Source organism: Salvia splendens, chromosome 9 (assembly GCF_004379255.2).
Source record: "Salvia splendens isolate huo1 chromosome 9, SspV2, whole genome shotgun sequence".
NCBI classification, from domain to species: Eukaryota; Viridiplantae; Streptophyta; class Magnoliopsida; order Lamiales; family Lamiaceae; genus Salvia; species Salvia splendens.
Window position 1 is genome coordinate 1,146,296 of NC_056040.1, and position 15,720 is coordinate 1,162,015.

The window sequence follows — 15,720 nt, forward strand, 5'->3', positions numbered from 1 at the left end:
AATCTTATATGCACTGTTCAATTTGAGAGAAAAACATTAATATAATTTGTTGTTATTGATATATAAGTACATGGACTACTTTTAATCTGATTTTCTCCTTTCTAATTAGGAGTTTATCTATTTAGTTTATTGCTTAGTTATCCAAGTATACATTTTTTGTACTTATAAATTCTCTAAATTAGCTTAGACAAGTATTCTAAGTTTGACTTAAGACTTCACTTTGAAAAAACTAAAGCTTATATTGGCATTTTGATATGGACTTTCTGTACTTTAATTTTAATGAATTGGTGTTAGTTTAGTTCAGTTGTAGGTTAACTGCCCCAACTAACCCATTTTAATATTTTAAAACATGAATCAATTTTGACAGGAAACTTAAGCTGCCTACTCCTATTTATGGATTATTTGAAAATTGTACTATATATTATCAATAAAATGAATTATGTTTCATTTGTATACCTAGGTTGAATTTATCATCTTTATCATCAATCGTACTATAAGACAATTATCAAATGTATATGAACTTTTAAAATATTTATCACTTTTTGGGACAAGCCACCTAATTGTCACCATAAATTTGAAAATTAATTGTGTACTAGGTAATTAAATAAATTAAAGACCTTTCCCTATCTTGAAAAACACTACAATTAGGTGTGCCACGTGGATTGCAAAATGTCAAAGTTTGTTTATTTATTTTAGATAAACAATTTCAAAGCTATTATAGTGTGCATCAACATTGTCATTAGAGTGAGAAAAATAAGTATATATAGCATCAATCACAGCTAATGAGAATGATAAAGACTTATTGAAGACGTCTAATTTCAACGCACGAGACCGCTTTATTTATTTTTTATTTATTTTTCTCTCCTACTTGATTCTTTATAGAAAGTTAATACTATAATAAAATAGAAAAAATACATTTTAAATATTGGTTTCGCCTCATTATATTAGGATTTTATTAAAAAAACGCCTCAACCTTAAGGTAATTGCAAAAAAAGTTATCAAACATACTATAAAATTTAATTAAAAAATATCCCACCAAGAGATTATCGAACCAAATTGCCAGTGAAGTATTTAAGTGTCTTCTTCAAGCTCCAACGACATAAAATGGATTATGAACTATTGAAGATCAATATCTTAGAAATAGCTATCAAAATTCAACATCTTTCGATATTTGACAAAATCAAAACATCATTATAAAAGAAAGAGAGAACTAGGGGAAAAAACTAGCTAAGTCTATTTCAAGTAAAAGTCAATTCAAATTGACCAAAAATAAGCAATTTGTTCATAATTATATTATCCTAAACTTGATAGTATGATTATTTCATAATATCATAAATAAAAATAAAAACTCCACTAGTTTCATGTCTAATTTATGACTAATTTATAGTACTAATTGATACTCCCTCTGTCCCCGATTAAGAGTCACTCTTTTCCATTTCGGTCCGTCCCCGATTAAGAGTCACTCTTCCTACTTATTATATTTGAACATCAAAAATACCCTAAAAGTCAAATATGTCCCACATTCCACTAACTAACTCCATTTATTACACCACACGTTCAAACACTTTCTTAAAACTCAGTCAAAGAGTGACTCTTAATTGGGGATGAAGGGAGTATATACCAAAGAAAAGCATAACTAAATTACATTATCCTCAAAATCCTTTCCTTCACATGAAAAAACATGTGAAATTTAATGTGCATTCAATTTTGGCAAAAATATTGTATCTTGAAAACCAAACTAAATTTCCCAAAAAAAAAAGAAAATGATGTTTTTCTCTTTATGTGCTAGCAAATGATAAGACGACACGTGGAGTCATATGCTGCTAGTTCTATAGCTGTCTCGTAGCTGGCTCTCTCACATTTGTATTTAAAAATACTCCATTTTCTCTCTCACTGATAATCTCTCTCTGCGAAAATAACCACTTCTCTCTCTCACTTGTTTATGGTAATGTGCTTCCTCTCTCTCTCTCTAGTAGCTCTACTTGTCTCTCCTTTTCTCTCATTAGCTGCTTGTTTCTGAATTTGACTGACAATGAATGCGGCTGCTGAATTAGGTGTCGTGCGGTTGGTGATTTGTACTGTAATTAGGTTTTAATTTCGAGGTTAGGGTTTTGATTTGGTGTTAATTGGAGATTTCTAACTGTTTTCCTCGTGATTCCTTGTGCAGCTAAGCAGTTCATTGGCTGCTAACCGGTGCTGCAGAGGAGTTGCGTGAGTTGGGGGATTGGGGAAATTGGCCCGTTATAGGGGGACTTTCTGGCGCGGAGATGAGCGCTTCTAGGTTTATTAAGTGCGTGACGGTGGGCGACGGAGCTGTGGGTAAAACTTGCTTGCTCATTTCTTACACTAGCAACACTTTTCCCACTGTAAGTTTTGTTCTCCGATTCTATTGATTTTTTGTTGTAATTTTTCATTCAGTTGCTGAGATTATTTTGATTGGGTAAGAGCTGGCAATGTTGATGTTGGTATTGTTCAAGCTTTTGTAGTCAATTTAGTTCTGCCTTGGTTGGGAAACGAGGGGTTTTTTTCCTTGCGTAATGGAGCATTCTAATATTGATAGGAATTTGGGGCTTTCTACTTTACATTTGTTCTGTTAAATATAAATTTGGTGGAATTGGAGGTTAATTAATAAGTACCTGAGGTTAATATAGTTTTGAACAATCAGAAGTGTGAAAAAGTGAAGGATTGGGAATTTGGGATATGCTTTTGACCGGATCCTTTTACCTTTTTGTCACCCACAGCCTCCTTTTTCCAAATTACCAGTTTTGTTTTTAGTTTTTTAAACATTTTTTTGACTTCATGTGGTTTAGTTTTATCTTTTGTTAGTTGTTACATGAATAAAAATTCAAAAACAGTATTTATGTATCCTTGGATATGTAGATTCCTTTCTTCTTTTAGTGTTTTCTGGTTTACTTTTCACTGTGTTGGCTTTGTTATTTAAATTTAGATCTTCTTAGTAACATAGTTTTGCAACTCACTTTTCATTGATATATATTGTGCTAAAAAATATTGAATAATCCAAAAGTTCATGGACAAGTGTAAGTTTGTGAATTTTTCTTTCGTCCCTGGCTGGATCTGTGAGGATTTCTTTTGTGGGTTATTGATAGAAGTCGTGTGTGATGGTTATGAACTTCTTAACATAATTTGGTGTAGTCTCGAGTCAGTGTGATTGAAAGAGTGTATTACAAAACGTATTGGACTGTAGGCTCTCCTTCCCCTTATCTGATTTACTTTTCCTTTGGTGCTAATGTGCTATAGGATATCATGTTCAAATTGGTTACACTCACGTCACATGTTATTATATTTTTCAACGGTGGATTTTTCTTCTTCTTGGCTACTAGGTTTCTAACTGGAGCTTTTTTGGTTTGGTCTAAACAGGATTATGTCCCGACTGTTTTCGATAATTTCAGTGCCAATGTCGTTGTGGACGGAAGCACTGTTAATCTGGGATTGTGGGATACTGCTGGTAAAATGATGGTTCCATGCATATTTTCTATCTCATCTTTAAAAAAACTATGGAACAGGTAGTCACTCTTTATTCTACAGGTCAAGAGGATTACAACAGATTGAGACCATTGAGCTACCGTGGAGCTGATGTCTTCATACTCGCCTTCTCTCTTATTAGCAGGGCCAGCTACGAGAATGTCTCTAAGAAGGTGAGCCTTCATTTACCTTAGTGGGGTAGGAATCCTGACATCTTCACAGGTTACTAAAAGGGGAAAAGTAAATTTTGAAATGCAAGAGTAGCTTTATTCTATTTTGCTTCATTTTACCAGGGATTAATATTTTCTTTGCACTTTGTTAACCTTTTTAATAGCTTTTGGTTCTCTTGTACACCATCTTTTTACTGAATATGCCGGAGGGCTTTTGATAGTATGAACTTTGTTATGCCACATCCCCCAGACTTGCACCCTCACCGTGTCCTGCTGAAAGTAGAAAAAGCAGTGGATTATGTTGTGCTGATTGTTTGTCTTTCATTTTTCAGTGGATTCCTGAATTAAGGCATTATGCTCCTGGAGTTCCAATAATCCTTGTGGGGACCAAGCTTGGTGAGGATCTGATTCTATATTTCTTCCACTGCACAGGACTAATTTCCTGCATGCCCTTTTTTGCCTGAAACATTTTTTACAGTTATATATGCCCATTTGCTGGCTAACTATCCTGACATTAGATTATTACAATGCTAAAAATTTTAGTCTTCAATTAATTTTTCTATATTTTCACATGACATATATCATGCAATACATTTTGTATTGAAGTTACCACATTATTCATTGACATTTCTTATAGTATTTTTAGTAGAATCTATTGGATTTAACAGTATTACGATCGAAACATTTACCGTTGCAACTGAGCTTGGTAATACACACAACTTTGCATCTTTTCTTCTTTGTCTATGCAGGAATGGAAGGATGGGAGGGATTTGTTTAGTCATGAATTTAATTCTTAATGAATAATTACTCATGTAAACTAGCTACTGAACATTTTATGGCTGTTGTTTTTCGTATAATAATGTACAACATGTTATGAAATTTGTAAGCCAATAGTAAACTACCAAGACACACACACACACATGGAGAGAGAGAGAGAGAGAGAGAGGAACACATGTGGTCTTCCCTTTCTCCCGCTCTTCCTGCTTTGATAATTCTTTATTCTTTTTATAGTGGTCCAATTTGAATCTTATTAACTTGCAGATCTTCGAGAGGACAAGCAGTTCTTTGTGGACCACCCGGGAGCAGTGCCCATTACGACAGCACAGGTATGTTTGCAATATAAATTCAGCCGGTCGTCCTCCAACTATCTTGCCTCTTTACCTCCAAGTGGAGTATGCCTTTGTGAAAGTAAAGAGTGATTTTCCTTTTCCTTTCATAGGGAGAGGACTTGAAGAAATCGATTGGAGCTGCTGCTTACATCGAATGCAGTGCTAAGACACAACAGGTTAGAAATACAAACTTTGACCCGAACTACAAATTTTCAGTGGATACATTATCTGACATAATGTTCATCTTCCGAACATTGCAGAATGTGAAAGCTGTCTTCGATGCAGCAATCAAGGTTGTTCTGCAGCCACCCAAGCAAAAGAAGAAAAAGAAGAGAAAGGGCCAAAAGGCTTGCAGCATATTATAATTGGCAACGAGGATCGATCCTCTTGTTGTTTTAAAAGTGTACTACTCTACTCCTACTCTCCTTTAAAGATGCAAATGACATGAGCTCTATATTCTTAACTTGACTGTATTAGGGAGATACCTTGAAGCATCGACTAGTCGATTTCACTTTCTTAGTTATAGCTTTTTCACAATGTATGTTTGTGATTTGAGATGTGTGGTAATATGAAAAATTCCTCCCATTTTAGGCCCTGGATTGAACTGCTTGTGCATACTAATCTCCTACTCTATTGTGGAAAAGAATATTTCTATATCTTGTGTTATTTCAAAAGCTTGTGCTTATTATCCTCCCCATTATTGTTGTGGGATTCTTATTGATTTTGATATTGTGGATTGCAACAATCGATTGAATCTGTGTCTCACAAGGAGTTGATATACATTAGCTAGCGGAAGTGTATGTCCAACCACTGATAACGATCGAAATATTCAACGTTCAGAACACAAAATGTACGTCTGGAAATGGAAACATCTACTTTCTTGCGTTTGCACGTATTGATGGTGTATTCGTATGTATGAAAACATGGAGGGAAAGGGATCCAAATACGGCGCCTATTTATATCCGTTTTCATAAAAAGAAGCCCGTGAGTAGGGGGACAGCTCTTGCTCCGTCACTTGGCCGAGGGACGGACTGGGGGATGGGATGCTTTCAACGCGTCCCCATCCCATCCCATCCCATCCCTTCCACCTAGGACGTGATGCATCCCTTGTGTTGCAGATGCTCTAACTTGCATAAATAAAAATATAATACACCTTTAGTTAATTCACTATGAAAATTGATAAGCCGGACAATTTTCAATTTATTAATTATGCAACTATTGGATTACATATAAAATCCTATTTCTTCCGTCCCATAAAAATACGTGTACTTTCCATTTTCGTCCGTCCTATAAAAGTATTAGCATTCTATTTATGGAAAGTTATCTCAATTAATTACTCTATGCATCAAGTTATTTACAACTTATACCACCTTCAAAACGCTAATAATAATATGGGTTTCACTATCCAATAACACTACTTTAACTACTCTTCTCTTATTCTCTTACTTTTCCAATTTTGTCTTAATTCCCGTGTCATATCATATGCTCATATTTTTATGTGAAAGAGGGAGAATATACTACTATAATTAGTTTCGCGTAGTTCTCTGAACTCCCTATGATAAATTGCAACGCGGGACACGGGTGACATCGACAATTAAATTGAAAAAGAAATACGAAACAATTAAATTGGTGAAAAGGTATATATCACAATTTTCAATAGCGGATTCAGGTGGGAGTAAGATTGACTCTTCTCATCGCCGGTTTTGGGGTTAGAAATTCAGTTAAATTTAGTTTGCCCTCGTTCTTTATCTGCTATCCATTGTAAATGACGGTTGTTGTACGGCCTCAGCGCCGGTGACGACTCCTACCTTGTGTTGCCCGTTTCCTGGATACACCATTGTAAATGACGATTGCCGCACTATCTCTATTTGTGGAAGGCAGAAATAGAGGGAATTCACATCACGTGGGTTGCAACCATGGACACTACTACTCCAACATCATCACTACCTGCAAACCACATGCTTCTCCCATGGCCTCACCTTGTGTTTCTCTCACCGTGTGACTGTGTTTTCCTCTTTCCCAACCTTTTTGTAATCTACTGCATAAAAAAATTTATCTAAATGAGAATTCCATAATATGGGAATTTGCACGAAGACAAATATTGATCACTCGAGATTAGATTGACTAAATATTATTCAAATTTAATTGGTTCAACAATGTCAAACATTAAGATTCTTACATCAAGACTAATCTGAACTGAATCTAGTCCCTCCAATCGAACATAAAGTCATATAATTCATGTCACTAATCTTACAAATGCTATAAAATTCAGAATTCAATTTGTCCAATTTTTGTAACTTCAAATAAATGAACAAAAGAACAAACCGAGCCATGAGTTTTATGTAATTTGTTAAATCAATGACAACAATAACAGTTTTTAAGGTATTAGCAAAACCAAATGAATAAAACGTGAACTACAAAAGAACAATGCCTACAAATACTTCTCACGGAAGTTAACCTAACAATTATATACATTTATCACTACCTTTTTTTAAATCGAAAACACCCATTGTGGGTGAAATATATTCGTTGAATCTTTCAAAGGATTCAATGTAGCAAATGGCTAGAACCTTTTTCCTTTGAGTGCATTTCACACATGTTTCCAACTCATTTATTTTGTGTTCAATAAATCCTAAATTGTTATAGTTCTCATACATGGTTTTTGTCACAAGGAAACTCTGTCTAACATAAAATAATTGTAACTCGTTACCTAACAATAGTTGCTTAATACCACAATAAATGTAACTCGTTACCAAACAATAGTTGCTTGAAGCCTCTATTACATGTATAGATATGGGGAAAATGATAGTGATGGGACATGAAAATGACATGTATTCATAGTATCAATGCCCAACATTTTTATTCACAATTGTTGTGTATATCTATTTATGTACATACATATATCATTGCAACACAATCACGATGGAGAAGTTTCCTCGATTTTTCATAGATATATAGATCGTGGGAAATATGTCTATTAAATTTGTTAGGAAAAATATGCACTAGGGATTGACAGGTAACTAAATCGTGTAGCCCATTGAAACTGAACTCGATAGATAATGATGAGTAAAATTACTTTATTTACAGAGTAAAAACATTTCATGTAAATCCCCCACTATAAATACCATCTCTCTCTCTCTCTCTCAGAGTTAAGATGCATATATATAACTCTTCGGATCCGCTCCTCTAAAATATCACCAATGGCGATTCAAGCACACTTGTTTCCGGATAATCTATGTTTCCCGTTACTAAATTCTCAGGATTTCTCGGCCGTAAATGGCCGTGGATTCGATCATCCGTGTTTCGCGCCGCAGCAATTGATTCAGTTCGATCAGTTTCCGAACTCCACCAACGCTCTATTTCACCAATCCACGACGATCGAGAGGCAGAGGTTCCAATTCGAGCAGTTTCTTAACTCACAGGTAACAGAATTAATCAATACGTTTCTAATTTTCGAAATTAATCAATAAATCCTTTAAATTTTTGAACAGAACGAGAGATTGAGAGCGGCAATGCAAGAGCAGAGGAAGCATCAGATGGCGATCCTGATGAAGAAATGCGAACCGCTGCTGCAGCAGAAAGACGAAGAGATCGCGAAGGCGGCGGATCGGGCGGTGGAGCTCCGTACCTTCATGAAGAGAATAGAGATCGAGAATCTGACGTGGCGGAGGGCGGCGGAGGAGAGCGAGGCGATGATCGCGTCGCTGAGCCGACGGCTGAGGGAAAATGGAGCTGGAGATGCGGAATCCTGCTGCCGGAACGTGGAATTGATCGAGGAAGAGAATGAGAAAACGGTGTGCAGATGCTGCAATTCGAGGAATTCGTGCGTGGTGATGCTGCCGTGCCGGCATCTGTGTTCGTGCAGAGAGTGTGAGGTTTTTCTCGATTCGTGCCCTGTTTGTAGTGTGGTGAAGAAAGGTGCCATTGAAGCACTGGTTTGATTTTTCATTTTTTATTTTATTTTTAAACAAAAGCTCTTTCTCGTAAATTTTTTATTTTTTTTATCATTTGGTTTCTCTTTATGATCATGATATATGAAGCCATAATCAGGATCCATTCATAATTTTTTAGTGATAGAATAAAAAAATAGTTAATCTCATTTATTGTAATAATTCAATTTATGTTAATCTTCTGCCAATTTTTGGTTTTTTTTATCTTATGTTGAGTTATAATATGATCAAATAGTGTTAACTGTTAATCATTCGTGTATGTGTTATGCTACATGTTTCACGTTCATTTTTTTGTTTAATTTAATACCAAGGCATCTAGTTTTTCCTATTACTAATTTCCATCCCAACTTATAAAATAGTCCTAACTCCTAATGAAATATAGAACCAATTCAAATAAAAATATTACACTTTGAAATATTGCACCAATTCCAATATAATTGGTAGTATTAATTAATAAAAAAAATGTAAATATATTGAGAATGTAAAAAAAGATCACTCATAAAGCATGGAGAGTATTATAAAATTACTAGTAGATATAAGCTAATTACAAATGTTATATATATTCTGATATGCATATATTTTACGTTTGCATTATTTGTTACTGTGTTTTATCGTATACATTTGTTTTTACTCTATTATACAAATTAATTAAAAATCAAAGTTCAATTTTCAATAATTTTAAATAAATTAATAACATAACAAATGCAGCTTTAGCCTTTAAATGTTATGCATGTTATGTTAAAAATTAATAAATAATAGGAGTAATAAAGTTAAATGTACAAAACAATCTAAATAATATGCATGGATTATACTATATAAATAACAAATTTTGTGTGTAATGTACATAACATAATAATCTTCTCAAGATAACAAGTTATTGATTAATGTCTAAGAATAGAAATTCATTAAATTTTGTATAAAGTAAATTGAGACTATTTTTAAGAAAGGAAGAAAGTATATTAAACAAACTAATCTTTCTTGTGTTTTGTCGTAAAAAATTGTGCATCATTTCGAATATGATTCGTTGCTTAGCTCTTGCAATCAACGGTTTGTTTATTACCCTCCCAAATTCCCCCAATTCTGCTACCAAAAATCCACGCGAATTCATCTCGGAGAGCGAATCCGTGCGGCCGAATCCGTTGATCGAACAATCCACCTCCTAATTTGCTGCAGAAATCGCCTCAGATCTTTGTCAATGGCGAAGAAGTCCAGACCTAGCACCTTGTCCGTGTATCTGTACGTCCCAAACATAATCGGTAAGCATTGATTTCTCAACGCTATCGCTTCTGCACTAAATCCGTGATTTGCCTGATGTATTCTTCTGTTTCAGGTTATGTAAGGATTTTAATGAATTGCTATGCTTTCGCGATATGCTTTAAGAACAAGTATCTTTTCTCCCTTTTGTATTTTGTTAGGTGAGATTCCTGTCTCTATATTGCTCATTTTTCGTTTTGATGAATCATTTTTGTGAATCTAATGTTGTGTATTTTGTAAAAAAAATTGTAGCTTTGTGTGTGATGCTTTGGATGGATATTTTGCACGCAAATTGAATCAAGGTTAGGGTTTATTATGATTTACTTTTCTCTTTTAATAAGCGTGGATTGAATTTGAGGCATTGCGTTGCTTGCTGGTTAATGTATTGTATGCTTGAATGTTGGCACATTAATGCAGAATTGGTCATTCATAGTGTGGATTAGTCTCACCTGCTTATTACAGTAAAATTTGGAATAACATGTTGAATATTGTGTTTCCAGTTTCGACATTTGGTGCTGTTCTTGACATGGTTACAGACAGGTATCTTTTGGTTGTTCGTTTGTAATATGATGTCATGATGTTTATTTAATACAGTACGTCTGTAGTTTGTTTTTAGTAAGCTTGCATTTTCATCATTTATGAAATAAGTATTACAGTTTGATCCATTTTTACATTGCAGGATAAGTACAGCTTGTCTGTTGGTTGTACTCTCCCAAGTTTATAGGTAAATTTGATTAGGTTTTACGGCATTCGAATTTCTACAAATGCATTACAATGTTAGTCCTCACTCGTGATGATGTTGTGCAGGCCTGGGTTGATTTTCTTGTCATTGCTTGCTCTAGACATTGCCAGTCATTGGTTTCAAATGTATAGGTATATGCTCTGTTTCAGACCTTCCTATGTGTTTGTTCTTTCCTCGGAGTTAGCTTCTGTGTTTACTTAATACTTTGTCTCCAGTACCTTCTTGGTGGGCAAGAGTAGCCATAAAGATGTTAAAGATAGCAGCAGCTGGCTTTTCAAGCTCTACTACAGGAATCGGAAGTTTATGGGTTATTGTTGTGTTTCTTGTGAGGTAGCCATTCTGTTGCTAGACATGTGTCTCAAGTTTTGATTTGTTACGTAATTTGTTGGCTTGGCTGACAGGTGCTTTATATTATATTGTTTCTTCTGGCAAATAATCCGACCGAGAACCTTATAGAAGTAAGTCTCGCCTTACTTGTGCGTATCATATAGCTTGATATGAGACATATACTTATAGCATCCTACTGTTTGTTACTTTTCTCTCAGGTTTTATCAAATGTTTCAACGCGAAACTGGCTCTACCTGACTTTACTTCCCTTGAGTCTCGTTGGATGGGCGATCAAACAACTAATTAATATCATACAGGTCAAGAGTTGATACCAAGAAATGGTGTTCCTCGTTTTATCTAATGATATCTCAACAAATGCTATGCCATGTGCATTAATCTTAGTTGTAATATCTTCTATTTCTGAATTACTCTCGCAAGTTCATAGTTTTCCTCTGGCGCATCAATATGACTATTAGAGTAGTCCCGAAAAAGTATAGTAGATGTGACTCTCCGGATCATTTCTGCATTCTCCTTCATCGTGCCTATCCTCGACTCAAACTGATCATTCGTTTTCTGGTTGCAGATGAAGACAGCTGCAGATGCGTGTATACTCTATGACATTGCAAAGAAGCAGTAAGGGGGATGGCCGGCCTTGCTTCGTTTTTTGGTTTGTTTGGTTCAGCGTGTTGATGAGTAGGGACTGGCATCAGAAGCTGATTAAGAACTTGTTAATGAACTCAAACAAGATAACATGTCTCGACTGTACACAACCAGAGGGTCGTGTTTTACATCTCTTCTCCTACGTACTCGTGTCTGAAAATCACATGTTGATTCACTTTGTAGAAGTGTAAAAAATGGTTAGGCCGTTTATTCCAATGAAGCACAGATTTATTCTTGATCTCTGAATTATTTCATTTAGTGATGTATCAATCTTAATCTATGATTTTATTACATCTCTTTGATTGCTTCATGATGATACAGTATCAAATGAGAAATTCAAATTACAATATAGTACTATACATCAAGTATATATAGAGGCAAAAATGCATTTATTTTTAAAATTAACATTAAAAATACAAAGCTGCAGCAACGATGAGCTTTGGCTCTCAATTCACTAAATCAATTACCTTTCAAGATCCTCAGCTACATCTAGCACATAGCATAACTCAAGATTCATAATGAATGTCAATAGAGACTAAATCCAAAATACTGGCTAACTAGAAGAGCAAGCCCAAGTGCGATCGCGATGAGGGAAGACGCCCAAGTGAGCTTCTCTGTAATCCGGGGAACTCTCTCCTTTAGAGCCTCGCTACACGAGCCTATAAAGACGGTATAGCTTCCCATCGCGATGACAGTCCCGACTAGAAACATCAACAAAAACGCAGCACCAGCAAGCCGGGAAGGCAGAGCAAGTGCAGGCAAGATCATCATCAACGCATCAGGCTGAAGCCCGTGAACAATTCCCGTGGCAAATGTAGCAAACCCGATCTTCTTTCCAACTGGCTGGCTCACAAGGTCTTCGTACTCACAAACATCACATTCGCCATTTTCTAAGGCGATACAAGGTACGGGGACCTCTGAAGCTTCCCGGATCCCCATTCCACCAATAACGAGCAGAGTTAAGCCCACAACTCTCGTTCCCCAGTTTCTGATAACCTCAATATGAAGTCGGTCTTTCAAGAGTAAAAACAGCAGGCCGAACAGTAACTGGCCAGCGTCGTGCCCACATCCCCATAGAGCTCCAACAGCAGCACTTTCCATTTTTGTGCGGCCGATTGAGAGTGGTGCTAATGCAGCGAGGTGATCTGGGCCGGATAGCGTGTGCAGACACCCAGCAAAAAAACCCGTCCACGCACTGCTTAGAAACTCACTGCGGACAAGAGTGCTACCAACTGCAGCTGCAGCTGGACCTCCTGATTTGGCTGCGGTTTGGAAACTTGCAAAGGCTGGAGATACGGTAGCTGGATGGAGAAACGTTAAAATGAACGCTGATAGTAGCATTACCTTCCCAGCGTTAACCACCTGTAACAGATTTTTAAACAATCAATATCATTGGGTCAACTAGCTCATTCATCCTGATTTTCGATATGTGACCACTAATTATTACTTCGACGAGAGCTCTAATCTCTATAAACAAAACATAAAAGGATCTTAGAAAGCAGCATAACACATTTTGTCACATAATCAACCATACATATATTTATGATTCAGTAACTGCATTTTGACATATTCTAATCATGTAAGTTACTATCAAATGGAAAACAAGCTCGATTAAACGAACTAGATCACTTGTTACACTTTTGACACAAAACACAGATTTTGGTGAGCAGCATTCTGCAATATCATTTTCTTTCTCAGCTATTCCAGCTAGGAAAATTCGAGTTTCGGTGTTTGAAAGAGAAATATTGTTTTAAGCCAAAAAGCCTTGATCTTACTCATATTCCATACATTCCATTTGTCTTAACATCTAAGAGAGATAATTTCTTTGTTCCTAACATTATCCAATTCTTCCTAAATTTCCAAATTTTGTGGTTTTTTCTCATTGATTAAAGCATACTGTAATTTCCAATGCTACAAAGATTAAATCTTTAGCAACATGATCACATATGAAGCCCAACATACCAATTCAAAGCCACATTCAACCCCATATTTATCAAATCGAGGAAAGGAGATTCACTGCAAGGCTACTAAAAATTCTCACAAAAACAAGCAAATTAAACCCAAAATTGAACATAATCACTCAGAAAATTAAAATTAACAGAAACAAATCCAATTCAAACCTTCTGCTGCCGAGACAATTTCTGAGCAAACCATTTGAGAAACCCCGGCTCCGGCGCAGACACATTCCCCGAATCCACAACAGGCTCCAAATTGATCTCCGGCGAATCATCCACGCCTCTACGGGGGAAAATCCCCGAGCTGTTCACATTGATGCTGCAGGAAACCGACTTCAATCGGCGCGGAAACGGAGGCGATCCGAGCCTCTGGGGCGAGTCCGCTTGAGCGAGCTGTGGAAGAAACGGCGAATTGAGGCGGCGGTTGAGAGGAAGGGAATTGGAGTAGATCAACCTCTCCATTTTTGTTGCTGATTCTGCCCACCAACTGCTCGAGGAAATTCGGCCCCTTTATTTGATCAAAGGATTTGAGAATTTGATGGATTTTAGGGTTGAAAAGATGAGTTAAAGAAGAAAGTGCATTTAGACTGTTGGATTTGTGTATCTACTCTCTTGGTTGACACTGAAATTTAAACAGTCTCTCTCACCCTTTACTAAATTCTCACAAAATCAATGCTTTCTTAATAGTATTTTTCATTTCTTATTTTTAAAATTACTTTTTCCTCTCTTGATCTTATTATTATTATTATTATTATTATTATTATTATTATTATTATTATTATTATTATTATTATTATTATTATTATTATTATTATTATTATTGTTGTTGTTGTTGTTGTTGTTGTTGTTGTTGTTGTTGTTGCACTCTATATATTAATACTAACACCATCCACAATCGAACCTTATTTCGTGCTGGTGCCAGCGGTTATAGATACCCACGGTTCCAGAACCGCCGGTTCCGGTTTAGAAATTGTCGAACCGGAACCAAACTGCGAGGGTGTTTCGCGGTTACGGTTTTGCTTCGGAACCGCCAATTTTCCGGCAATTTTTTACGATTTTCACGGTTTTGAACCGCCGATTTTCAGCGGTTTTCCACAGTTCGTCTAGAACCGTCCGGAACCGGGGGTTTCGACACGATTTTCCAAAATTTTGGAACCTGAATCGAACCACGGTTCCAAAAGTAACAGTTTCGGTTCCATTTAAATCTCACGGTTTCGGTTACGGTTTTGCGGTTAAACGCCCGAACCGTAAACCTTGAGCATCTCTACCAGCCGTGGGAATCGCGTGCGGTCTTGTATCATGGCTATTTTATGGTTTGCGGTTCTGCTGGAGATTTATGTTTTTCTTACTTTTAATTGAGTTTATTTTCTTTTTTTATATAGATTTATTTCATTTTTTTTCTTTTGCTTTTAATTTATTTGTTGGTTATTTTATTTTATAAGTTTTGATTGTCATAAATAATTATAAATTGCAACAAAAACTAAATCATAATTATTGAACACTTAAATTTTATTATTAGAATTATTAAATAAAACAAAGAACAATTATTAATCTTAGTTCCAAAAATTGATTGCAAAAAAGTACTATTGTATTAGAGTTTTACTATAAGCTAGGGAGAAAAGTAAATTGATGATTCTTAATAGACTCATATCCACATTATTTGAACTTCTAACAAAGAATAAGCACGACTTAGTTATAATCAAAATTAATTGGTCAGGAGTTAGAAACTTAGAATAGTTATGATCATGGGAATAAATGAGCAACTTTTATTCATGATTTTAAATAATTAAAATAGCACATTGTTTGAACGAGTTGAAAAATAAACATTTTTATTTATTTATTTATTTATTTCTTACTTTATGATAGTGGATTTGGCCCAACAAACTATGTATTGTTGTCTGGGCCCAAAGACCCAATAAATTTATGAGCTAGTCTAAGGGGTATGTATAGTCAAATGTGAAATCATATGTAACTCATTTATCCTTAAATATATGGTTAGTAAATCAATGTGTGCTTTTGAATATACAAAGCGATCTTAAATCCTTGAATCAGTTATTGTCCCACCTTTTG

General features: G+C 35.6%; 4 protein-coding genes across 5 annotated transcripts; 3 read left to right on the plus strand and 1 right to left on the minus strand.

Moving 5' to 3' along the window:
* Positions 1 to 1,846: 1,846 nt before the first annotated feature.
* On the plus strand, positions 1,847 to 5,366 carry LOC121748408 (rac-like GTP-binding protein 5). 2 transcript variants are annotated; one of them, XM_042142742.1, is made up of 8 exons: positions 1,847 to 1,945; positions 2,168 to 2,366; positions 3,379 to 3,466; positions 3,547 to 3,656; positions 3,986 to 4,049; positions 4,695 to 4,759; positions 4,873 to 4,938; positions 5,023 to 5,366. In XM_042142742.1, exons 2-8 carry the CDS (start codon positions 2,268 to 2,270, stop codon positions 5,125 to 5,127), a joined length of 597 nt encoding a protein of 198 aa, XP_041998676.1. In that variant the 5' UTR covers positions 1,847 to 1,945; positions 2,168 to 2,267; the 3' UTR covers positions 5,128 to 5,366. The 2 variants fall into 2 exon arrangements, with proteins under 2 accessions (XP_041998676.1, XP_041998677.1); XM_042142743.1 differs by having other exon boundaries at positions 1,938 to 2,064.
* Positions 5,367 to 7,925: 2,559 nt separating this feature from the next.
* LOC121747400 (probable BOI-related E3 ubiquitin-protein ligase 3) lies at positions 7,926 to 8,960 on the plus strand. The gene is made up of 2 exons (XM_042141434.1): positions 7,926 to 8,184; positions 8,254 to 8,960. Exons 1-2 carry the CDS (start codon positions 7,963 to 7,965, stop codon positions 8,701 to 8,703), a joined length of 672 nt encoding a protein of 223 aa, XP_041997368.1. The 5' UTR covers positions 7,926 to 7,962; the 3' UTR covers positions 8,704 to 8,960.
* Positions 8,961 to 9,681: 721 nt separating this feature from the next.
* Positions 9,682 to 11,933, plus strand: LOC121749608 (probable CDP-diacylglycerol--inositol 3-phosphatidyltransferase 2). Its single transcript, XM_042144182.1, has 10 exons — positions 9,682 to 9,968; positions 10,043 to 10,127; positions 10,219 to 10,268; positions 10,467 to 10,506; positions 10,646 to 10,690; positions 10,774 to 10,839; positions 10,924 to 11,038; positions 11,110 to 11,166; positions 11,254 to 11,352; positions 11,619 to 11,933. Exons 1-10 carry the CDS (start codon positions 9,908 to 9,910, stop codon positions 11,670 to 11,672), a joined length of 672 nt encoding a protein of 223 aa, XP_042000116.1. The 5' UTR covers positions 9,682 to 9,907; the 3' UTR covers positions 11,673 to 11,933.
* Positions 11,934 to 12,065: 132 nt separating this feature from the next.
* Positions 12,066 to 14,279, minus strand: LOC121749607. The gene is made up of 2 exons (XM_042144180.1): positions 13,816 to 14,279; positions 12,066 to 13,057 (listed from the first exon to the last, which is right to left on the minus strand). Exons 1-2 carry the CDS (start codon positions 14,110 to 14,112, stop codon positions 12,221 to 12,223), a joined length of 1,134 nt encoding a protein of 377 aa, XP_042000114.1. The 5' UTR covers positions 14,113 to 14,279; the 3' UTR covers positions 12,066 to 12,220.
* Between the last annotated feature and the right edge of the window lie 1,441 nt (positions 14,280 to 15,720).